The sequence below is a fragment of the Oncorhynchus mykiss genome, chromosome 28 (genome assembly GCF_013265735.2).
Source record: "Oncorhynchus mykiss isolate Arlee chromosome 28, USDA_OmykA_1.1, whole genome shotgun sequence".
NCBI classification, from domain to species: Eukaryota; Metazoa; Chordata; class Actinopteri; order Salmoniformes; family Salmonidae; genus Oncorhynchus; species Oncorhynchus mykiss.
The window spans coordinates 11994815-12021289 of record NC_048592.1 but is presented as its reverse complement, the minus strand read 5'-3'; the positions used below and the strand labels follow the sequence as shown (position 1 = coordinate 12021289).

Genomic DNA, 26475 nt, shown 5'->3' with positions numbered 1-26475 from the left:
TTAGGTTTACGATTTGGGGGTTAGGGTTAGGTTTACGATTTGGGGGTTAGGGTTAGGTTAAGTGGAAATAGTTTTTTTTAACGGTCAAACATTTTCCCCTCCAAAAAGTTCTGAAAGCCCTATGTGTCTGTTTGTGTCTGGTCAATACAATACAGGTCACATAGATTCCTGATATTATGACATTTGTCCACTGTCTACTCTAACGACTCTCTCTCCCAAGCTTTCCATTTAGCTGAAACCAACACTGTCTGGGAGCTGTGTGTGTTTGTGCGTGTGAAGGATTATAGCCCAGTGTCAGCAGTACCATTTGAACCAAGGTCTGGTCGAAACACAACACCAGGACAGCCAATGACAGTGAGTCGGCCAAATCCGGCCAACCAAAAACAGAGAGCCCGGCATAAACAGAGAGCCCGGCACATGTGTCATAACCTAATGACCTGGCTGTGTGGCACGTGATGGGTTATATGATAAGCCATGCGGCTTCTGTTCTGTGTGCTGTCGAATGTTACCTCCACAGGACCTCTGAATGTCGTAAGAGGCTGTGTGAGGTCGTCTGACCCGTGGACCAGAGCTTAGCAGAGAACCATTACCATGTGAATCAGATTACAGATGATTTGCCTGCATTCAGCAAAGATGTTAATATAAAATGTATTTACATTGGAGTATGTTTTCAGGAGTCAAAAGTAGAAACATATCGCGTCTTCATTTCATTCTAGTGGTGGAAATAGGGATGGATGATACAACATACATGTTATTATGCCACATTCACTTAATGTCGGAAACTCAGACATTTCCGACTTGCTTGCTCATTGTAGAAAGAGTTTCCCACTCGGTAAGTATCAGAATCAACCAATAGGGAGCTCTACACAAATAACATTTGAACTCAGAGGTCCCAAGTTTCTGACATGACGTGAACGTGGCATTACACATCTCTTGGATGATACTGAAGCTGATGCCAACAGTGGGGCACTGACCAAATTACCAAACCCTTAAAAGTCAATCAAGTCAGGCAGAGTCAACTGAGGAAATGCATTAACAAGCAGAGCACTTGAGAGAAGAGAGACAGCAGACAACTGCACTGCAGTAGGCTTAATCTAGTAATGTATTACATACAGCAAAATTCACTTCATATTGATACATGTATATACTGGTACTTTTACCACATAGACAATTTAATTTGAAAATCTTATTGCTAGGCATGTTAAATAGAATGTTTTTATTTTTTATTTTAAATATAATATAAAATGAAATATAATATCATAAATATAATGACTAACAAAATATGTCCTTTGTGCTACTCATTATGATGCGGTGTTCTAAGTCGTAAGGTTCAGGACGTGATGGCGATGAGACACATGCTACTTAATGGCCACGGGGCAGAATAAAGAAACATACAAATTCCACAGGAATAAAGTCATAGGTGCATTTGAAATGACACCCTATTCCCTACAGAGTGCAAAACTTTTGACCAGGGTCCATGAGGTTCTGGCCAAAGGTAGTGCACTATATAGGGAATATGGTGCCATTTTGTATGCAGACAATGTCTGAAACAGTGCATTGGTGACAGTCCGGTTGCCAAATCTGGTGCTACTTTTGCGAACTCCTTTATGGTAAACAACTCCATTCTCATTGTTGTCTTAAGCAGAACTAAATTGGCAACCAGGCTGCATTGATGAAATATGCATCTGGCGCAGGATCACAGTCAACACAGAGGGTATGCATACATCCCATCTTACTGTAACACAATCCTATGTTCAAATGTGCAATATATCATACACGCCACTGTATCGGGCGGCAGGGTAGCCTATTGGTTAGAGCGTTGGACTAGTAACCGCAAGGTTGCAAGTTCAAACCCCCGAGCTGACATCTGTCGTTCTGCCCCTGAACAGGCAGTTAACCCACTGTTCCTAGGCCGTCATTGAAAATAAGAATTTGTTCGTAACTGACTGACAACTCCATTCTCATTGTTGTCTTAAGCAGAACTAAACTAAATAAAGGTTAAAGGTTAAAGGTAAAATAAATCTAGCACCTTCATTTTAACATGAGGTTTCAGGTTGATATGCTCAGCAAATACCCTACAAGTAGGGTAAAATACAGTACTGGTCCATGAAGTAATTAAGACTTGGCTGTGTCTTTAACAACCTGGACAACAATAACCTCCCTGTGGTATTTGTATATTCATTTATTAGGCCTTTTGGGTATAGTTACTTACATATTAAAAATAATTGAAGTCAAGTGTGTTTGCATGAAGGAATTAGAGGCATGGGTCGTTCAAACTAAGATAGTGCAATTTCACATTCCTTATCATTAATAATGAGTTACATTGTTAGAGCTATTTGGTGTGCGCACAGGTAGAATGTGTGAATAAAAATGCATGCAGAACAATTCAAGAGAACATAAATACTGTGATCTGTTCGGGTAAGGTGAAGTTATCATCTCGAACCAAGAACCAAGTATCACGCTACTCTAGCAGCTAGCTGTCTGTCATGAGAGATTAGATATAGTTATTTTTTTGTGTTTTCTTTAAAAAGGAATTAACGATCTTCAACATAAAACATTCACATTCATAACAAAGACAGACAGACAGAGACAGACTATGTAAAAATAAATACAATCCCTGAGGACTAAAATCCTACTGATACACAAGTTGTTGTTGAGAACACTGAAGGACGGGGAAAGACAGAGGAAAATATGTCCTACAGTACTTCTGTTAACTTGAAAAAGTATTTCCACCACACACATTTAGCTAGCACAACTAATGTGAACGTACTCATCTTTTCACCGTCGACATGAGCAATTGCAATCACTTTTTCGAATAAGCATCGTATGAATTCATGGGGACATACATTGAATGAATTCATGTATGAAGGAATACATGAATGGACGGACAAATGTTGTATTGTGACAGGGTGTTCACTTCAAAAGAAAATGTTTTTTTTGCTTGTAGGGAGGGATGGAGACGAGGAAGTAAGGAGAGAAGGACTGGGGGAAGGAGAAAAGGAATGAAGGAAAGAGAGAGGGAGAAAAGGAAGGTGTGAAGGAACGACAGAGAGAATGAAAAAGAGAAGAACTGGTCTAGCTGGAAAGGTCATTCAGGTCACCACCCTGTTCGATGACGGCCTTGGCAAACTGCTTGAACACGCGATCCATGTAGGTGCTCCGTCGGGGCCACAGGCCCTCCAGGAAACCTATATGGCCCCCATGGCAAGTGATAAGGAGGGCTAGGTTAGGGTTCTGCTTCACTGCCTCCACTGGAATGGCTGAGGAGGAGACGAGACAAAACGCATTGTTAATAATCTTGCAGTCAAGCAATGGATACATATACCAAGCACCATACAGTAGATTGTCAATTTAACTTCCAAAACCACACAGAAATACTGTATACACATACACATTAAGGCATTGCAAGAAATGTACAGGTAGATATAAAATTATATTTTTTATATATTTTTATATTACTAACAGATTAAATGAATTTTGGCCAAGGGACCGTGGAATAAGTTTAGAGGGTGTAATACAATACAATGCAATGTTATTCATCTCCAATTGATGTTCTTAACCCTGGGCAACATGGGCCTGGGAGGCTCACAGGGATATTGGTATCCATTAAAGAAATAGAATGAATAAAAAAGATAAACCTTTTATTCCATTTTTATGATATCCACAGTACTCCACCAATTGACCATTCGCTAAGCCCCATCCCCGAATTTTGGGCAACCAATCGCTGCGCTCTAACGGATCGCAACTGTAGTCGAGTCCGACACCTCGGACAAGCTCACGTTTCAACGCAATGAAAGCCGGAGAGGGCTATAGCAAAACCAGAGTTTTCTTCCAAAAATGTATGTAGTTATTATTAAATAATTGAACAGTGCACCAGGAGTAATTGCTACTGTTGTTCCTGAAATGCAGAGCTTGTGAACGCTAGATAGCTAGGCAGCCACTTAACATAACTTGTTTTCTCAAAATGTAAGTTAGGGGGCTAAGTTAGCAATGAATACTTGGCTCCCATCTGCTGTCCACATCAGGACACAATTTGAGAGCACTAGTTAGCTCCAAAAGTGGTTATAGCTTAGACTGCATTCGGACAGCGAAATCAGAGCAATTTTGTCGTGTTACAGCCTGATTTCAAAATGGATTAAATTTATTTTTTTTCCCTCATCCATCTACACACAATACCCCATAATGACAAAGTGAAAACATATTTTGGAAATATCTAATTTACATAAGTATTCACACCCCTGAGTCAACACATGTTAGAATCACCTTTGGCAGTGATTACAGTTGTGAGTCTTTCTGGGTTGGTCTCTAAGAGCTTTGCACACCTGGCTTGTGCAATATTTGCACATGATTCTTTAAAAAAAAATTCAAGCTCTGTGAAGTTGTTTGTTGATCATTGTTAGACAGCCATTTTCAAGTCTTGCCATATATTTTCTAAAACGATTTATGTCAAAACTGTAACTTGGCCAATCAGGAACATTCAATGTTGTCTTGGTAAGCAACTCCAGTGTACATTTTGTGTTTTAGGTTATTTTCCTGCTGAAAGGTGAATTTGTCTACCAGTGTCTGTTGGAAAGCAGACTGAACCAGGTTTTGCCTGTGCTTAGCTCTATTCAGTTTCTTTTTATTTAAAAAATGCCGATGACAAGCATACCCATAGCACGATGCAGCCACTACCATGCTTGAACATATGAAGAGTGGTACTCAGCGATGTATTTGCTTTGTATTCAGGACATAAAGTTAATTTCTTTGCCACATTTCTTGCAGTTTTACTTTAGTGCCTTATTTGCAAACAGGATGCATGTTTTGGAATATTTTTTATTCTGTACAGGCTTCCTTCTTTTCACTCTGTCATTTAGGTTAGTATTGAGTTACTACAATGTTGTTGATCTATCAGTTTTTTCCTATCACAGCCATTAAACTCTAACTGTTTCAACGTCACCATTGGACTCATGGTGAAATTCCTGAGCGGTTTCCTTCCCCCCCGGCAACTGAGTTAGGAAGGACGCCTGTATCTTTGTAGTAACTGGGTGTATTGATACACCATCCAAAGTGTAATTAATAACTTCACCATACTCAAAGGGATATTCAATTACTGTTTTTTTTACCCATCTACCAATAGGTGCCCTTCTTTGCGAGGCATTGGAAAACCTCCCTTGTCTTTGTGGTTGAATCTGTGTTTGAAATTCACAGCTCAACTAATTGTGACTTATTATGTGACTTGTGAGGCACATTTTTACTCCTGAAATTATTTAGGCTTGCATAACAAAGATGTTGAAAACTTTTTGAATTCTACAAACATAATTCTACTTTGAAATTATAGGGTATTGTGTGTAGACCGTTGACACAAAACTCAATTAAATCCATTTTAAATTCAGGCTGTAACACAACAAAATGTGGAAAAAGTCAACGGGTGTTGAATACTTCCTGAAGGCACTGTAAATGCACTGCAATGCAATCTTTAAAATTGCAAAGTTCTCTCTGCCTCATGGCAAAACATGTGCCAAAATGTGCCTTCCCAGGGCCCGAGACGTGGTTCATCCGGCATGCACTGCCAAAGTCATAGCAGAACTCCATGTATGATATTTTCTTGTGCTCTGATTTAAAGGTGGTCCCTGATGAATTTGTTATCACAAAAGGGGTCCCCAACCCCAAAACGCTTGAGAACCACTGTTCTATATCAACACTCATTGTCTTTCCTGCATTGTCTTTACGTATAGGCCTTGCTCATCGGCTAAGCAACCAACATGGAGGGCCAGGGGTGGGGTGTGATTGTGGATTCACCATGACAGGGGGAGAAGACGTCGTCTGCAGCGTTTAGACACAACATGGGCACCTGCACAGACTTGAGCTTGTGGATGGGACTGGCATCGTGGTAGTAGTCATCGTTGGTGGGGTAGCCAAACATTATAGACGTGAACCTCTCATCAAACTCACGGATGGTCTTGGCCTGCATGGGGGTTGGGATAAACAACATTTGGCAGCAGTCCAAGAGGGCCATAAGGACGAGACTAGAACGTGGATAGAATAGATTGCTTTCTTTGACTTTGATTGGGATTTACAGGAGGTCATTAAAAAGGAAGTGCATTTTACCTTCATCACATGATCAATGTCGTAACTCTTCTCAAGGACAGATTTGTGTCTAGAGGAGAGAAAAACATGAGGAAGCAGGAAGTAGATTTGCTTCAATGGGGATCATGGGGAAGCATGGGAGTTTGCTTTAATATCCAGTGGCAATGTTCATGATATGATTGGGTTCTGAGAGTAAAGTACAGAGTATAAAATATGTCCAGGATCCCCAGAGAGAGATAGCGAGAGAGAGGGAGGGGAGTGAGAGCGAGAGAGAGGGATTGAAAGAGAGGGAAAGAAAGAAAGAAAGAAAGAAAGAAAGAGAGAAAGAAAGAAAGAAAGAAAAAGAAAGAGAGGCTTGTGGCCAAGCTAGTTCACACCCTCCGCAACCCTCAGGGGTCAGGTGCTAGCCGCTAAAAGGAAAACAATGTAGCTCAGTGCAACTAACAGCTAAAGTAGGCTAATCCCCCAGCCCAGGCTCCAGCTTCCTCTGGCCCCCACCCACCTGTCCACACCTGCCTGCAGGCAGCTAGTGAGGTAAGAGTTGAAGAGGAAGCGGTCCAGAGGCTTCTCCAGTGACGCTGTGCACGCAAACACATCCCAGCCTGCCGAGAACACAACCACGCCCTTCAGACACGTCTCCCTGCCCTTCTTCCCCAGGTAGTTTGCCAGCATCATCCTGGGGTTCAAAAGAGGGGGAAGAGGGTCATGGGGAGAAGGGAGGGGGGAGAGCAGAGGATGATTGTGAAATGTTACATTTTTCATCAATCTGCACTTAGCTAGGAGATTATAGCTTGAATACCTCTTTTGACATGGTCTAAGCACTACTGAGAGGCTGAGCTCTCTGAATCAACTGAAAAGTGTTGTTTTCTGACAGGGGGAAAGCATGAGGCTGCAAAATGTCAAAAATACATAACCAACCCATGACATCCTTTCTACTGGTGAGCGTTGACCTTTTCTGAATATCATTAAAAACCTAAGGATGACCAAGTGCGCTCTCGAGGCTCTACATAAGCCGTACTCGCCTCCGACTGACTCCCACAGTTCAGTGAAGTAATACGTCAATAAGCTACAATAATACACGATGGATGCAGAAGTCTGAGTAATGCACGTGCTTGGGATTTTCGCCCCGTGTATCGTGTCACTGTCCATTGAAGTGAGAAGGCATGAAGAGGCGCCTACCCGCCCATGGAGACACCAGCGGCCATGAGAGGGGCGTCCTCATTTGTCCTCTGGATGTGTTCGATGACAGCCTCCAGGTCCTCTGTGTTGGCAGCGCAGTACGTTCTGGGGGTCTGGGTGGCACACAAAAGACAAGAAGAGTTCACCGTGTGTGCTTTTGCAGAGTGTGTGTACTGTGTGTGTACAGTGTGTCTACTGTATTTCCCTGCATGTGCACACACTGTTAGGGTGTCTATAGTCAGACGTGCACATACGGTACATGAATTACACTCAAGCCTTCGTACCTTCTCTCACACGTGTGCACAAACACTGCTTGTGGTTTAGAGGCCAAACAATCTCCATGACGCTATGTAGTTTTCATGGTGCTCTATTAATGAGTGGTAGAAAAAGAAGGTCTGGCATGACGAATGGCTGATTCAGGCTATTTGGAGTTAGCGCAGTAGCAACCACAAGGAGCAGTTCTAGCACCATTAAAGAGCAGTCAGAGCTGTGTAGCATGCAGCCTGCAGCTGGATAGCCTTTGGACTGTAGCATCTGTCCATCACTATCAATTAATGCAAGAAGTTCTTGTGAAACATGAAGCAAGTCACCCGCTTAGTCAAATGAGACCACAGACACGGAGAACAATAATGGGCCACTAAGGTTTGAGAAAAAACTCAATTTATTTTATATTTAACCTTTATTTAACTAGGCAAGTCAATTCAGAACAAATCATTATTTACAATGACGGCCTACCCCGGCCAAACCCTAGCGACGTTGGGCCAATTGTGCGCCGCCCTATGGGACTCCCAATCACGGCCGGTTGTGATACAGCCTGGAATCAAACCAGGGTCTGTAGTGACGCCTCTAGTGCAGAGATGCAGTGCCTTAGACCGCTGCGCCACTCGGGACATTCAATGACGAAACTAAATGAAACATAACAGGGTTTTAAAGGTGACAATGAATTCAAATACTAGTACAATCTAAAATGGGACAGGCTACAGCTTTACAACTGTTCTATGTTGTACCTAAAAAAAACACTAAAAGTACTAATAACTGACAACACATGGATGTAAAATAACCTTAAAGGAGCAGGTTTTATAACTTTATACTCCCCGACATCATCACTTCAGCATTTCAAGTCCATTTGACATATCCTATTTCTCAGGCAGACATGTTGTCTATCTCTGTGGCTGCATACCAGTACCTCTCCTCATCAATATTCAACGCTCAGCCAAAGTGGAAGCTGTTTTTTTTTTTATTTTCTTCACAGCAGACACATCCACTTGCTGTGTCCTCGTAGCCTACGTTTTTGAGTAGACGACTTGAGAGGAGTAGGAACTGTAGTGGTTACGGTTACAACGATAATATCCACAATAAAAACAGCTTGAACCAATTTCCCTTTTGATGATACGGTACTAAAGTTTACTACAATACAACACTGTTCAATGTCCTATAACCATCCATTTTCTTGTAGTAAATGGTAAATATTACTCTGAAATATGATGCGACTCAAATGGACCAACTACGTGTAAAACAGAGGCAGTTCGAAACCTGAAGAACTGAATTAGCTCCGAGAGGGAACCTCTCACACAGCAGGACATTCATTCTAACACTGTGCCCTATTTAGACAATGGACCCCATTTACACGAAACTGGCCACAAAGAAAACAGTCAAAGGTTTATAAATGTGTAGGCATTTGCATAAAACCTCAAAGCTAGTGGAAGAAGGGTCATTCCTTTCTTACCACCACGTTATGTAGTGCAATAGTTATACTCAGAGATCATAGTACTGGTATATATACATACCTGTACATACAAAATACTGGAAGTATTTATTTAACTAGGCATAATTAGAGTACTTCTTACCTCATCATGCAGACAACACGTGAAGTTTGTTAGATTTTTTTCACATGTCCACTCATAGAGATCTTATTAAATTACTTGTACTCTAATTCCTAATTATCTGTGTGCACTACAGTATTGGCCCAGTTTGGCACCTGAGAATAGCCCTTTCAGATGAAACCCTGGCCTGGGTTACAAGATAACAGTAACTGGTGTGTGTGTGTGTGTTCATGTTTGTGTTCGTGCATGTGTGTGAGTGTGTGTTCATGCTTGAGTGCATGTGTGTCTGTCTTTGTGACTGTGCATGTGAATACAACAACGACAAGACACGAAACAACCCATTTATTTATTCTGAGAGCACAGATCTCAAAACGAACACTGTGGCCACAAACTATGGCATGATACAAGGTTCCATTTGCCGATTGGCTGAGCAGTTTTGGGTGACACCGACACCTGATATAATTGATGTACATTAGCATCTCTTGAATAGCACCATAGCACCTCCTCACTTCACTGGGGATTGACACCCTAATCGTTGGCTAAATAGATCTGGAACTTGGCATAGATGCATAGATAAAGCGTGAGCTACAGTGGGTGTCAGAATAGCATGTGCTTGGTGAAGACAGGGCAATGTCATTCTGCTCTATGGTCCAGTGTTAGAATACACTATCTATCAACCTGTAACTTCAATCCCTGCTATGTTACAACATAGTCTGTCTGCACCCTGTCTGGACTAGGCTCCCTACGGGTTACCCAATACACGATGGGTTACACACTATGGGTTACACATGACACAGACATGCTATGGGCTGCTCGGTGACATGGTGAAGGGGATGTCAGACTGATAAATAGCACCAATGACAATGCAGGGGAAAGCCTGCACAGGGCATGTAGAGCACCACTAGGATGTAGGGCCTATGTTTTGTCATGCTGTGAGTGTTGGCGTAGCCGTGTAGATGAAGATACCTTTAGGATTGTACAGAGTAATATAGCCGTTGCAAACGGTTGTGTTCTTGAATGCATGTCTGATTTTAAAACCAAAAAAAAAGGCACACGTGCACAAATCCTTTTTGAAACTGTACTTTGTATGAACATTAGATTCTTACCAAGAGAGTTTCTCCAGACACCCCTCTGTTGTTGAATACAGCACACCTGAAACACAAAAACATGGACCTTACCCTTTGAATTCCATTCACTCCATTTCTTTCCTTGCATTCCTTGAGAAATGACGAGACCAATGCTAATATGATTACGTTCCTAAATGTAAGCGAGTGCCAGCAGACTGTGTGTGATAACTATGTTCTAACTTCCAGGTGCACTGCATGACTCAACATAACACGCTGCCCCCAATCGGTTTTCCTGTTAGTGCTGAACAGCAGTGTCATACATTTCTCTACACATCTGTTACCTGAGATACTCAAACTTGCCGTTTCCATCTGTAAAACTCAGCAGCGGGGTGGGGCCATACTGTAGATTGGGGGGTGGACACAGCAAGGAGTGGGGACGTACATTTGCTTCCTGCTGCAAAGCTTGTACCAGTAAGCTGTAATTCACTAAGCTAGCAGGACAGGGGTGAAAGATGCTGAGTTTGCCTGCCTGCTTGCCCCCCCCCCCCCCCCCCCTTCCCTGCTCCGTTTGCTTGCCTGCCCCCCTCCCGCACCTTCTCTAAACTGCTCCCTCTGTTTTGAAGAACGAGTACAGAGAACACAGAGGGGCTTTTTTGGAGGAGAAGAAACTGCCTCCCTCGGCATCTCTTAGTGCTTGTGCAACGTTCAGCTCTTTCTTTCCAAAGCAGCACTGCTCTGCCTACTGGGAGCTTGGCTAGCCTCTCTATTGTTGCAGCTGCCTACCTCAAGTAACCCTAAATCCGTTCATACACAGTTGTTATCACACAATGTACAAATGCGGTTGAAAGTACTGTCAACTCCTGACATAGAGTATGTTCACTGCAAAGAACATGTGTTTGAATTTGGACTACTGAACTGCAATGCACTGAAACAGATGAGTGTGTTATCAAGAGTTGACTGTACACAGTGTTTAGACGGGCGATGATATAGGCCTAATCCACAGTATGGAATGGAACAACAATTTGAACTAATGAAAACGGTGCAGTACTGTCTAGTACTTTTAGCCAAGAACACACACACCTATATCCCAGCTCCCTGCTCTGCTGGACCATGTGGAGGATGTAGGACTCTCTGCTGGTGCCGGTCAGGCCTGGAAGCAGCAGGACGGTGGGGCGCGTGGCCGAGTTGGGGTGGGAGGCGCTGTCATCGTTGTCGAACCAATCCAGAGAGATCTGCCCTCCATCTGCTGCTCCAATGAGCTCACTGCAGAGTGGAGGAGGTCAGACATAACAGTCAGAAGGGAAGCGGGACAGGTCGGGTAGAAAAAGACAGCAGTAGGGATTATCATGGGTAACCGGGATCCCGGGACTGTCCCGAGAACACTTCACGTTTCTCGAAAAGAAAAACGATGACTAATTTCTTCCCCAATGTCTGCACTAATACAATTCCACGGCATCAGATCAGCAAAAAAACGCAGTAGAACATTATCCAAACAGGTTGTTTACTTCAGGTTGTTTACTTCACACCAAGTGGCAATAAATTCAAAGCGCACGCAAAATTGACACTGCCGGTCTTGCCGGACTGCATTAGCAACCTGAATTCAGTTAGTAAACCCTAAAGGAAACCCCCTACAGTGTAGTCTATTAAATAATGTGTGTCTCTTTGAGCTGTCATTGTAAGTCTTCAGACTGTCACACATTTGATAGGCCTATGCACAATTCACTACGTAGGCATCTTTGTCATGAAGTCTGTTAACAATTCAGAGAGACATGAGGGAAAATTGTATCTTCTCGTCCATGAGCAATCCCACTGAAACCCAAAATCGTGACTCCTTTATTCTGTAATCCATAGGTTGGATTATCAAAAAGCACTTCTCTTGGTTATGCATGTCAAAATACCGTTATAACATTTTTCCTGCTTCTCTGCGCTGTCTCGTACATGCTGGTGAAGGGTGATTCATCACTCCGGAGAATGCGTTTCCAATGCTCCAAAGCCCAATGGCGGCAATCTTTACACCACTCCAGCCGAAGCTTGGCATTGTGCATGGTGATCATAGGCTTATGTGCGGCTGCTCGGCCATGGAAACCCATGAAGCTCCTGAAAAACAGTTACTGTGCTGATGTTGTTTCCAGAAACAGTTTGGAACTCAGTATTGAGTGTTGCTGCCGAGGACAGACCATTTTTACATGCTTCGTGTTTCAGCACTTGGTGGTCCCATTCTGTGAGATTGTGTGGCCTACCACTTCGCGGCTGAGCCGTTATTGCTCCTAGAATTTTCCACTTCACAATAGTGAACTTTTACAAACTGAGTTGTTGGCAAGGTTGCATCCTATGACAGTGCCACGTTGAAAGTCACTAAGCTCTTCAGTAAGGCCATTCTACTGCCAATGTTTGTCTACGTAGATTGCATGGCTGTGTGCTTGATTTTATACATCTGTCAGCAACGTGTGTGGCTGAAATAACCGAATCCACTAATTGGAAGGGGTGTCAACATACTTTTGTATATACTGTATAGTGTACACATATGTACACTGAACAAAACATGTCAAGTGTTGGTCCCATGTTTCATAAGCTGAAATAAAAGATCCCAGAAATGTTCCATATGCACAAAAAGCTTATTTCTCTCAGATGTTGTGCACACATTTGTCTACATCCCTGTTAGTGAGCATTTCTCCTTTGCCAAGATAATCCATCCACCTGACAGGTGTTGCATATCAAGAAGCTAATTAAACAGCATGATCATTATAAAGGCGTACCTTGTGCTGGGGACAATTGTCACGCCCTGACCTTAGAGAGCCTTTTTATTTCTCTATTTGGTTAGGTCAGGGTGTATTTTGGGTGGGCATTCTAGTTTGGCTATTTCTTTGATGGCCGGGTATGGTTCCCAATCAGAGGCAGCTGTCTATCATTGTCTCTGATTGGGGAACATACTTTGGCAGCCCTTTTTCCCACCTTCAGTTGTGGGATCTTGTTTGTGTGTAGTTGCTTTCTGCACTGCATATAGTTTTACGTTCGTTTTGCATTTTGTTGTTTTTTTGGTGTCATTTAAAATAAAAGTATAATGTACGCCTACCACGCTGCACCTTGGTCTCATTCTAACAATGGACGTAACAACAATAAAAGGCCAATGTGCAGTTTTATCATACATCACAATGCCACAGATGTCTCAAGTTGAGGGAGCCTGCAATTGGCATGCTGACTGCATGAATGTCCACCAGAGCTGTCGCCAGAGAATTGAATGTACTATTTTCTACCGTAAGCCGCCTCCAACGTCGTTTTAGAGAATTTGGCAGTACGTCCAACTGGCCTCACAACTGCAGACGACATGCAAGCGGTTTACTGATGTCAACATTATGAACAGAGTGCCCCATGATGGCGGTGGGGTTATGGTATGGGCAGGCGTAATCTACGGACAACGAACACAATTGCATTTTATCAATGCCAATTTGACTGCACAGAAATACCGTGACGAGATCCTGAGGCCCATTGTGAGGCCATTTTATTTAAAAAAAGGTTTCTGTCACCAACTGATACATACAGTGCCTTGCGAAAGTATTCGGCCCCCTTGAACTTTGCGACCTTTTGCCACATTTCAGGCTTCAAACATAAAGATATAAAACTGTATTTTTTTGTGAAGAATCAATAACAAGTGGGACACAATCATGAAATGGAACGACATTTATTGGATATTTCAAACTTTTTTAACAAATCAAAAACTGAAAAATTGGGCGTGCAAAATTATTCAGCCCCCTTAAGTTAATACTTTGTAGCGCCACCTTTTGCTGCGATTACAGCTGTAAGTCGCTTGGGGTATGTCTCTATCAGTTTTGCACATCGAGAGACTGACATTTTTTCCCAAATCCACCTTGCAAAACAGCTCGAGCTCAGTGAGGTTGGATGGAGAGCATTTGTGAACAGCAGTTTTCAGTTCTTTCCACAGATTCTCGATTGGATTCAGGACTGGACTTTGACTTGGCCATTCTAACACCTGGATATGTTTATTTTTGAACCATTCCATTGTAGATTTTGCTTTATGTTTTGGATCATTGTCTTGTTGGAAGACAAATCTCCGTCCCAGTCTCAGGTCTTTTGCAGACTCCATCAGGTTTTCTTCCAGAATGGTCCTGTATTTGGCTCCATCCATCTTCCCATCAATTTTAACCATCTTCCCTGTCCCTGCTGAAGAAAAGCAGGCCCAAACCATGATGCTGCCACCACCATGTTTGACAGTGGGGATGGTGTGTTCAGCTGTGTTGCTTTTACGCCAAACATAACGTTTTGCATTGTTGCCAAAAAGTTCAATTTTGGTTTCATCTGACCAGAGCACCTTCTTCCACATGTTTGGTGTGTCTCCCAGGTGGCTTGTGGCAAACTTTAAATTACACTTTTTATGGATATCTTTAAGAAATGGCTTTCTTCTTGCCACTCTTCCATAAAGGCCAGATTTGTGCAATATACAACTGATTGTTGTCCTATGGACAGAGTCTCCCACCTCAGCTGTAGATCTCTGCAGTTCATCCAGAGTGATCATGGGCCTCTTGGCTGCATCTCTGATCAGTCTTCTCCTTGTATGAGCTGAAAGTTTAGAGGGACGGCCAGGTCTTGGTAGATTTGCAGTGGTCTGATACTCCTTCCATTTAAATATTATCGCTTGCACAGTGCTCCTTGGGATGTTTAAAGCTTGGGAAATCTTTTTGTATCCAAATCCGGCTTTAAACTTCTTCACAACAGTATCTCGGACCTGCCTGGTGTGTTCCTTGTTCTTCATGATGCTCTCTGCGCTTTTAACGGACCTCTGAGACTATCACAGTGCAGGTGCATTTATACGGAGACTTGATTACACACAGGTGGATTGTATTTATCATCATTAGTCATTTAGGTCAACATTGGATCATTCAGAGATCCTCACTGAACTTCTGGAGAGAGTTTGCTGCACTGAAAGTAAAGGGGCTGAATAATTTTGCACGCCCAATTTTTCAGTTTTTGATTTGTTAAAAAAGTTTGAAATATCCAATAAATGTCGTTCCACTTCATGATTGTGTCCCACTTGTTGTTGATTCTTCACAAAAAAATACAGTTTTATATCTTTATGTTTGAAGCCTGAAATGTGGCAAAAGGTCGCAAAGTTCAAGGGGGCCGAATACTTTCGCAAGGCACTGTATTCCTCGGTCATGTAAAATCCATAGATTACGGCCGAATGGATTTATTTCAATTGACTGATTTCCGCATATGAACTGTAACTCAGTAAAATCTTTAAAATTGTTGCATGTTGCATTTATCTTTTTGTTTTTCTTGACAACCACTTTATTTATATATATATATAGAGAGAGAGAGAGAGAAAGAGAGAGAGGGAGAGAGAGAGAGATAGAGAGAGAGAGAGAGAGAGAGAGAGAGAGAGGAAGAGAGATCTGAAATAGAATACTTTAAAGTATAGAATTATTAACAACTGTAATTGTCTGATCTGTTTTACCTGTTCTTGTGATTGTCTCCACCTCCTCCAGGTGTGACTTATTTTCCCCAGTGTATTTATCCCTGTGTTTCCTGTCTCTCTGTGCCAGTTTGTCCTGTATGTTTTCAAGTCAACCAGCATGTTTTCCCATGTGCCTGTTTTCTATGATATTTTTCCTAGTCTTCCCTGTTTTGACCTTTGCAGGTTTTTTTTCTGGACTCTGTGCCCTTCTGCCTGCCCTGACATCGAGCCTGTCTGCCACTCTTTTCACCTCTTGGACTCAGAATCTGGTTTTGACCTTCTGCCTGTCCACGACCATTCTCTTGCCTTCTCCTTTTGGATTATAAATAAACTACCAAGACTCTTACCATCTGCCTTGTGCCCTTATAGTAATGTTTATTCTCTTGTTGGAACCTATATGGATCTATATTTTCACTTGAGAAATACTGCACCAAGCATCTTACTTAGATGTAAAATTGTGCGACCAGACCTCCTCGGCAAAAACGCCAAAATTAATTACCGATTTATCTTAGATTCATTCTAACTATTTTGAGGAATTGTATACTGACTATGTTGTTGCTATGGCGTCTCAAGAGGGACAAAGTAATATTGTGTTTTTTAAGCGAAGGGTCTTGTAAAAGAGTATAAGAGGCACGGACGTTCCCTTCACCTGGCCGAGTTCTGGTGGACCAAACTGAACCTAGTATGCAGATCATTTTTGCCACCTAATTGGTATTTTGACCAATCAGATCAGATATTTTGCCTCTAATTGGGCAAAAGATCAGAATTGGGCTGCCTGTGCAATTGCAGCCGTGCAGTCCCACCTGCACCATTTTCTTGACAACCACTTTATTTCACTAGTGATCAGCCTCACAAGCTACAGGCAGCCCAATTCAGATCTTTTGACAATGATTTAGAATATCTGATCTTTTCCCTAAAGTGAAAACAGAAAAAAAAACATGTAATCTGATTTGACTTCCAATTTAAATCACATCCATATGTGGATCTCAATCCTGATACAATTCTGATGCTCCATTTGCGACCTCCGTCTGGGCGCTCAGATCAAACTATTTTGTTGTCTGCAGCTGCAGTGAATTCTTATGGAGAATAAATGTATAGCTTCCCCAAGCCTACCCCGTTAGCTGGGGTCAATGAGTCCTAGTGCAATCCATCTCACGCCAACCAACCAACCTTAGCGACCAGACGACAACATCGGTTGTCAATGTCTGTATGACTGGAGGAGGAATGAAATTACAGAACCACACCAGCATTAAATATGCACTTAAAGGCGAGACTAGAGCAGCCACTGGGGTCGTGGGCCGTGCACCAATCTGGAGCCAGCTGGTTGGGACGTGTACCAATCGAGAGCGAGCACGACCCACAAGCAGAAACAGGAGGACACCTCTTTTATAGACATGCTAATCCCAGATGCGGATGAGTGGAGGGAGAGAGAGAGAACTTTCACTCCGACAGCCAGCAATAGTCGAGAAAAACATGGTCAGCTTTCAAGGATCTCTTTCCCATTCAACATTCCATGGTGGGTAAAATAGTCAAATTGCCATGGTCTGAGTCACTTTTCCAATTCTAGTAATGCAATTTCTATGCTCTGTCCTTGTGTAGATTTGATTATGGTTAGTAGAGGTCTTCTCTTCCCTCATGACTAATAACCTCCAGCAAATATCATTGGCTAAACACACACACACACACACACACTTTGATCTGAGACAGGTGGTGGGTGAGACCCACATTCTGCCATGGTGCATTGTGGGAAGTGGGAAACATGTCGCTGCTTGATTGGACAATGGTCAAACAAAGGCCAATGGAAGTGGAATGTCCTTGGCACTAGGGCATCCTTCTGAGTCACTGGGTCAGATTAGGGCAAGTCTGTCTGACCGCTATCAAGGCCAGGACAATAGTAATAGATGGCCTATAGTCCCATTCTGTGGTTAGTTACTTATAGTGCCACTTTCAGCAATAGTAGTAAACATTTCAGAAGGTCTACTCTATCTTGATTGGCTATTGAAGTTGATGATGATATTGCTCCTTAGTGGACAGCGTACATAAATACAGTAACTAATGACGACGATCAAATAATTTGGTATTTCCGGTCAGTAAATCAGATCAAATCACTATTTTGATTCTAGCTCTGTGGAATATACTATATTATATACGTTATATACAGAGCCTTCGGAAAGTATTCAGACCCCTTGACTTTTTCCACATTTTGTTAGGTTACAGCTTCATTCTAAAATTGATAAAATAAAATAAAAATGTGTCAATCAATCTACATACAACTACCCCATAATGACAAAGCAAAAACAGGTTTTAAGAAAAGTATTCTAATTTACAAAAAATATATATATATATATATATATATAAAACACATATACATAAGTATTCAGACCATTTACTCAGTACTTTGTTGAAGCACCTTTGGCATTGATTACAACCTTGAGTCTTCTTGGATATGACACTACAAGCTTGGCACACCTGTATTTGGGGAGTATCTCCCATTCTTCTCTGCAGATCCTCTCAAGCTCTGTCAGGTTTGATATAGAGTGTTGCTGAACAGCTATTTTCAGGACTCTCCAGAGATGTTCGATCAGGTTCAAGTCCGGGCTCTGGCTGGGCCACTCAAGGACATTCAGAGACTTGTCCCGAGGCCACTCCTACGTTGTCTTGGCTGTGTGATTAGGGTCTTTGTCCTGTTGGAATGTGAACCTTCGCCTCAGTCTGAGGTCCTGAGCGCTCTGGAGCAGGTTTTCATTAAGGATCTCTCTGTACTTTGCTCTGTTCATCCTCGATCCTGACTAGTCTCCCAGTCCCTGCTGCTGAAAAACATCCATCGTAGGGATGGTGCCAGGTTTCCTCCAGAAGTGATGCTTGGCATTCAGGCCAAAGAGTTTAGTCTTGGTTTCATCAGACTAGAGAATCTTGTTTCTCATGGTCTGAGAGTCTTTAGGTGTCTTTTGGTAAACTCCAAGCTGGCTGTCATGCACCTTTTACTGAGGAGTGTCTTCCATCAGGCCATTGTACCATAAAGGTATGATTGGTGGAGTGCTGCAGAGATGGTTGTCCTTCTGGAAGGTTCTCCCATCTCCACAGAGGAACTCTAGAGCTCTGTCAGAGTGACCATCGGGTTCGTGGTCACCTCCCTGACCAAGACCCTTCTCCCCCGATTGCTCAGTTTGGCCGGGCAGCTCTAGGAAGTCTTGGTGGTTCCACACTTCTTCCAATTAAGAATGATGGAGGCCACTGTGTTCTTGGTGACCATCAATGATGCAGAATTTTTTATTTATTATATACAAAAATGTCTAAAAACCTGTTTTTACTTTGTCATTATGGGGTACTGTGTGTAGATTGCTAAGGATTTTATTTTTTAAATTCATTTTAGAATAAGGCTGTAACGTAATAAAATGTGGAAAAAGTCAAGGGGTCTGAGTACTTTCTGAGTACATTTCATCATCAGACCAGGGAAACTCTTCCCTTCACATGCTAAAGATCCTCTCGCAATATGTTAATTTTGAGATAGTTCTTTCAACAATAACACCACTACTATCACTTCTGATCCTGTACAAGTCTTACTTTCTGTAGCTGACCCCCGGTTTAGCCGTGACGAATGGCCTAAGCACCGTCTGGATCCGGCTCTCCCAGCACCAGAATGTGGGGTAGTAGATCTCTGACACCACGGGACATTGGTCCCGCAGGAACTGGTAGAACTTCTTACCACCGGAAATCAGTTGGGGCTTCTGGAATACAAGACATGAAGTGTGTGAGTGATGTGGCGTTCACGTTATTGAGGGGAATTGGAGGAGGAATGTCTGACCATGCAAGTCAAAGATACATTGTTCTGCCTTTCCTACATTGAATGTATGCAGTGTATACTACAGACGACAAAAACAATCTCCTGAATACAGTTCATTATGCTTCATCATTCACAATCTACACCACTCCTCCCATACAATACCCTTAAAAAACATTGTGAAGCCCCGCTTCACTGAAATCAGATGATTTTGAATATTGATTCCAAAGGAAGGATCTCAACAACTATAGTGTAATTGTAATGCAACATCAAGACTGGAAACTCAATATTTTATGTTGCTCTAATTTTGGTCTAGAGGACTGTATAAAGTGTCAGGAAATATTAAATGTGTTGGTGAGTTTTAAGGACATTCTGCAGTCACTAGTGGAGATGAAGGGGACTGGTAATGATAATACAGTGACAGTAGGCAGTGTTGTAAATGGGATTATATGAGGTCACCACAATATCAAACACATCTGTCCTATCAGAGCATATCGGTCCTTATACATGTGCAGCACATCTCTGAACCTGTATAACAAAAAAATGGAATGCACGGCCCGTTATTGTAAGTTTTATTATTATCAAACGATCGCCTAATGTTATATAGGCCTATGCTTTTCATTATTGGGGAAATCGAATATTGGACAAAACCCATTCATTTCGGAATATTCAGTAGACCTACAGTAGGTAAGGAACAATCACTGCATGAAGATTTCTGACGGCTTGTATGACAATAGCCTAAACCGAGCCTACATGATCGACATTTCAGATGACAAGACCAACAAAGGACTCACGATAAAATATATGCGGCCTAAATAGCAATTCAACTTTTGTAAATATATAGCCTTGGCCTAATTGGCCTAATTCACATTTAGTCCGGAGAAAAATCATACGATAGCATTTTATTGAGAGGTTATATCGCACGTGCAGTACCGCAGATGCTCGTATGCTACTGTAATAAATCAGCCCCCTCAGCAAACCATGCAGCAGCTGAGCGGGTTTGATGCGCAAAAGCGCGAGCAATGTCCCTCATAATAACCGGTATGCCACGTTCTATTAATTAAAAGACAAGTTGCAGGTTACAATGTATACCAAATAATGATTCTTCAAAGCAGCCTCTGTGACCTCCCTACCTTCGCGACAGAGATCAAGTAATAGTAGACATAAGCTGCGCTGAAGCCGAGCACCAGTGACAGTACTCCAGATCCAAAAAGTCCAACTTTCACTTGGTTTTCCAGATAAAGTGACAGGTCCCTTGTCAAAACATTCAAATTGAAGTCCAGTGAGATCATTGCCAGGTCCCTGTTATCTCGCGCTTTCAGGTATAGCGGCCAGGTTCGAGTGAAACCTCTGCTCCTCTGGATGCATGCACTAATGTGAAGGGGAAAGTCAAGGGGAGCGATATATATAGAGGCAGACGATGGCGCTATTTGCCCGGACTGCGCTGAGCTGTAGCAGACGCAATATTAGGCTATATAACACCTGCAGTGGAAGCAGCCAACATTGCATCCGGGACAGCGGGAGCGGGTTTTGATAAGAAACAATACACATTTTGTCCGATGTATCTTTTTCGTAGCAGGTTAGGATAACTTACGCAGCAGGTTAGGATGATTAAAGTAGCAGGTTAGGATAATTAGGTTAAGGTCAGGAAAAGGGTGAAGGTTAGGGTTAGCTAAAATGCAACAATAAAAAATAACTTTTGAAATAAATATCACAAAAGTTGTACCTTTCTAGCCATGACCCAGTGTGTGGGGACAGTCAAGGCTGTGTCACATCACCTCGACTGGAATTACGCAAGGGCCATGTTGCATGTGCCCAGTGGTGGAAAAAGTACCCAATTGTCATACTTGAGTAAATGTATAGCTAGAGACCTTAATAGAAAGTTACTCAAGTAAAAGTGGAAGTCACCCAGTAAAATACTACTTGAGTAAAAGTCTTAAAGTATTTGGTTCTAAATATACTTAAGCATCAAAATTAAAACTATAAATTATTTCAAATTCCTTATATTAAGCAAAGACAGCACCATTTACTTGTTTTAAAAATGTACAGAGAGTCAGGGGCACACTCCAACACTCAGACATAATTTATAAAATATGTGTTTGTGTTTAGTAAGCCTGACAGATCAGAGGCAGTAGGGATGACCAGGCATGTTCTCTTGATAACTGCGTGAATTGGACAATTTTCCTGTCCTGTTAAGCATCCGAAATGTAATAAGTACTTTTGGGTGTCATGGAAAATGTATGGAGTAAAACGTACATAATTTTATTTAGGAATGTAGTGAAGTAAAAGTAAAAGATGCCAAAAAATATAGTACCGACACCCCAAAAACGACTTAACTAGCACTTTAAAGTATTTATACTTAAGTATTTTACACTACTGCATGTGCCATCTATTGGCCTGAACAGACTGTTGTGTCTGTTGTCATAATGGTCTGTCACTTGGACGATTCTTAGGAATCCATTAAAATGTACGAGATCTTTAAGTCCAGTAATTTTTTACGGTCAATGAATTAGATCTAATCAGTGTGCCCTTAGCCTGCCTAATGCACCTTTACATCCAGTCTAAATCACTGATCTTATCACAATAAATTAGATCAGAGATATCTTCGAGAGAGAAAGAAAGGAAGGATACATTACATAAGAGCCACAGCCCCTCAAAGAAAACCAGTGACTGGGTTCACGGAATAGGTGGTAAATACATTGTTCCAAGGAAGCAAATACTGTATATTCAAATGTATAATACAGGCTACAGGTCACAGGAATAGGTCGGTTTCAATAAAACGCCACAATACGATCGATTTGACTGCTGGGGGGCAAGGAGACCCCCAGCTCCGCTAAGACCTTTGACAACTACGTGCCATTTTCAAGGGATTGTTAAATGTTCTAACTATTTGGTTTTAATATCATCGCCTATTGAGCATAGTCAGAACTACACATTTCCGATTATTCCATGCAAAACAATTGCGCACATTTAGAGTTATATATGTATTCATTAATTTGTCCTTCACCCATTACATATGATATGCTACGAATTACAATTCGTATTATACTGTATGTCATGAATTTGCAATAAGTACAATATGTTACTAATTTGCTTAACATGTTAGGTCACGAATTTGCAAAAAACTACATGTTACAAATTTGCAAAACGCATGAAATGTTACGAATTCAAGCTAGGTGGATAACGTTAGCTAGCTCGCTAATGTTAGCTAGGGGTTAGGGTTAAGTTTAGGAGTTAGGTTAAAGGGTTAAGGTTAGGGGATGGGTTAGCTTAGGGTTAGGAGAAGGGTTAAGGTTAAGGGACAGGTTAGCTAACATGCTAAGTAGTTGCAAAGTAGCTAAAAAAGTAGTAGGTAGTTGAAAAGTTGCTTTTGCCAAAGTTGTCTAATAAAAATCTTCTGTCCTCCGTTGCAACACTCACATCTGAGTTCCAAACTGCTTCTGGAAGTAACATCAGCGCAAGAACTGTTTATCAGGAGCTTCATGAAATGGGTTTCCATGGCCGAGCAGCAGCACACAAGCATAAGATCACCATGCACAGTGCCAAGCATTGGCTGGAGTGGTGTAAAACTCACCTCCATTGGACTCTGGAGTAGTGGAAACAAATTCTCTGGAGTGATGAATCACTCTTCATCATCTGGCAGTCCGAGGGAAGAATCTGGGTTTGGTGGATGGCAGCCAACTATAAAGTTTGGTAGAGGAGGAATAGTGGTCTCTGGCTGTTTCTCATTGTTTGGGCTAGGCTCCTTGGTTTCAGTAAAGGGAAATCTTAACGCTACAGAATACGGTGGCAATCTAGACGATTCTGTGCTTTCAACTTTTCAGTATGACAATGCCCCCGTGCACAAAGCGAGGTCCATACATAAATGGTTTGTCAAGAATGGCAGGGAAGAACTTGACTGGCCTGCACAGAGCCCTGACCTCAACCCCATCTAACACCTTTGGGATGAATTGGAACGATGACTGCGAGCAGGCCTAATCGCTCAACATCAGTGCCGACCTCACTAATGATCTTGTGGCAGAATGGAAGCAAGTCCCTGCAGCAATGTTCCAACATCTAGTGGAAAGCCTTCCCAGAAAAGAGGAGGCTGTTATAGCAGCAAACGGGGGACCAACTCCATATTGATGCCCATGATTTTGTAATGTGATGTTCTATGAGCAGGTGTCCACATTCACTACATAACCAAAAATATGTAACCAAACTAGACACTAATGTACTTGTCCTCTTGCTCAGTTGTGCACCGGGGCCTCCCACTCCTCTTTCTATTCTGCGCTGTTCTATGAAGGAGGTAGTACATAGCGGTGTACGAGATCTTCAGTTTCTTGGCAATTTCTCGCACGGAATAGCCTTCATTTCTCAGAACAAGAATAGACTGCCGAGTTTCAGAAGAAAGTTATTTGTTCCTGGCCATTTTGAACCTGTAATCGAACACACAAAGGCTGATGCCCCAGATAGTCTAAGGAAGGACAGTTTTATTGCTTCTTTAATCAGAACAACAGTTTTCAGCTGTTCTAACATAATTGCAAAAGGGTTTTCTAATGATCAATTAGCCTTCTAAAATTATAAACTTGGATTAGCTAACACAATGTGCCATTGGAACACAGGAGTGATGGTTGCTGATAATGGGCATCTGTGTGCCTATGTAGATATTCCCTTAGAAATCAGCCGTTTCCAGCTACAATAGTAATTTACAACATTAACAATGTCTACACTGTAGTTCTGATCAATTTGACGTTATTTTAATGGACAAAAAAAACAAGTGACCCCAAATTTTTGAACAGAGTGTTTAATATATATATATATATATATATATATATATATATATATATATATATATATATATATATATATATATATATACATATATATATATATATATATACATATACATATATATATATATACATATATATATATATATATACATATATATATACATACATATATATACATATATACATATATATATATATATACACATACACACACACACACACACACACACACATACACACACACACACTCACACAGTGCCTTCAGAAAGTATTCAGACCCTTTGACTTTTTCCAAATGTAAAAAAACAAGAATCTTCCTAGAGCTCTAGCTAACCTGAGCAATCGGGGGATAAATTGACGGTGAGCAGGTTTTCATCAAGGACCTACCTCTCTGTACATTGCTTCGTTCATTTTTCCTCAATCCTGACTAGTCTCCCAGTCCTTGCCGCTGACAAAAAAATCCCCACAACATGATGTTGCCACCAAGAACGTGCAAAGCTGTCATCAAGGCAAAGGGTGGCTATTTTGAAGAATCTCAAATATAAAATATATTTTGATTTGTTGAGCACTTTTTTGGTTAAAACATGATATTTTATATACATGTATATATAAAATCATGGGTGTACCTAATACTCTGGCCACTGTGTGTGTGTGTATATATATATACACACACACACAGTGGCCAGAGTATTAGGTACACCCATCTAGTACCGGGTCGGACCCCCATTTGCCTCCAGAACAGCCTGAATTCTTCAGAGCATGGAAACGTTGCTCATTTGGTTTTAAGGGACCTAACGTTTGCCAGGAAAACATTGCCCACACACCGCCACCAGGACTCATGCTGCACATGCCAAATCCTGACTCTGCCATTAGCATGATGCAACTGGAACCAGGATTCGTCGGACCAGGCAATGTTTTTCCTCTTCTCAATTGTCCAGTGTTGGTGATTGCGTGCCCACTGGAGACCCTTCTTCTTGTTTTTAGCTGATAGGAGTGGAACCCAGTGTGGTCGTCTGCTGCAATAGCTCATCTGTGAAAAGGACTGACGATTTGTGCGTTCCGATATGCCGTTCTGCACACCACTGTTGTACTGCACTGTTATTTGCCTGTTTGTGGCCTGCCTGGTAGCTTGCACAATTCTTGCCATTCTCCTTCGACCTCTCATCAACGAGCTGTTTTCGCCAACAGGACTGCCGCTCACCGGATGTTTTTTGTTTGTAGCACCATTCTCGGTAAACACTAGACACTGTCGTGCATGAGATACTGGAACTGGCGCGCCTGGCACCTATGATCATACCATGACCAAAGTCGCTTTGGTCAGTCTTTTTGCCCATTCTAATGTTCAATCGAACAGTAACTGAATGCCTCAATGCCTGATTTATATAGCAAGCCACGGCCACGTCTGTAGGAGCATACTATTTTCGTGAACAGGGTGGTTTATCTGATATACTGGGCAGTGTATATCATATGCCTCGGCTGCTTCATTATCATAGTCCTACAAAGAGTGCATCTACATCAGGCTAAAACAGAGGAAATGTATTTAGGAAGAAATTGGATTTTGAGAACATTTGCATGTTGCGTTTTCGACAAAACAAATTGCCCCACCTTGCGCTTTGTCAAATTACCCCTTGAGCTTGTCTATTGCTGGGTTAATGTGCTATTCGGAACTGAACAACGCAGAAACATCAGACTTTATATTTTTGTAGTTATGCACGTGCCGTGTACAACGAATCGGCATGTCGGATATTTCCGCGTTTCCTAGTTCCTACTAGTGTTTGAACGCGGCAAACCCCTCGCTTTCCAAACCAAAACATCTTCGTCGTCAACCCAAAGATTTTTACAACTAAACCAAGATACACATATGCCTGTCGTTTCCAATGGAAACAAATGAGTCATAGTGTGCGGAACAAGCCAGGAGGTGGGCAGAGCCAAGCACGAGCTAGAGAGATCCTATTGGCATGTTCTAGCTTTATCTGCATATTTCCGTTGGGGAACGCCTATTCTGAAGTGTTTGTGTGCAGTAACTTAATTCGCCTTTGCACTCCTTCTAAACAGCGATTGCTTTCCCCAATGGCAAAGTCTACAAAACTTAGTCCACTCTTCATAACATATTATAATTTTGGGAACAGAAAACTGTACTGAGATCAAAGGTTTCATGATGATAAAATGTGCAGAATATCGGCAAAAAGCCATCTCGTTCCATGTTCTCCCACTGCACTCGCCAGTGGGCTTCCTCTCCCTACCAAATTTGGTAGTGAGAGAAAACATCAAGCGGATGCTTCACATTTATATATCCAGGGAAATATCTGTC

General features: G+C 41.9%; 1 protein-coding gene across 2 annotated transcripts; it reads right to left on the bottom strand.

The window, feature by feature from the left end:
- Window positions 1-1084: 1084 nt before the first annotated feature.
- On the bottom strand, window positions 1085-20789 carry LOC110508559 (phospholipase ABHD3). 2 transcript variants are annotated; one of them, XM_021589146.2, is made up of 9 exons: window positions 20523-20789; window positions 19173-19336; window positions 11219-11401; window positions 10178-10223; window positions 7249-7361; window positions 6572-6745; window positions 6091-6139; window positions 5782-5947; window positions 1085-3260 (listed from the first exon to the last, which is right to left on the bottom strand). In XM_021589146.2, exons 1-9 carry the CDS (start codon window positions 20679-20681, stop codon window positions 3076-3078), a joined length of 1239 nt encoding a protein of 412 aa, XP_021444821.1. In that variant the 5' UTR covers window positions 20682-20789; the 3' UTR covers window positions 1085-3075. The 2 variants fall into 2 exon arrangements, with proteins under 2 accessions (XP_021444821.1, XP_021444822.1); XM_021589147.2 differs by having other exon boundaries at window positions 3100-3260; window positions 5834-5947.
- Window positions 20790-26475: the final 5686 nt, after the last annotated feature.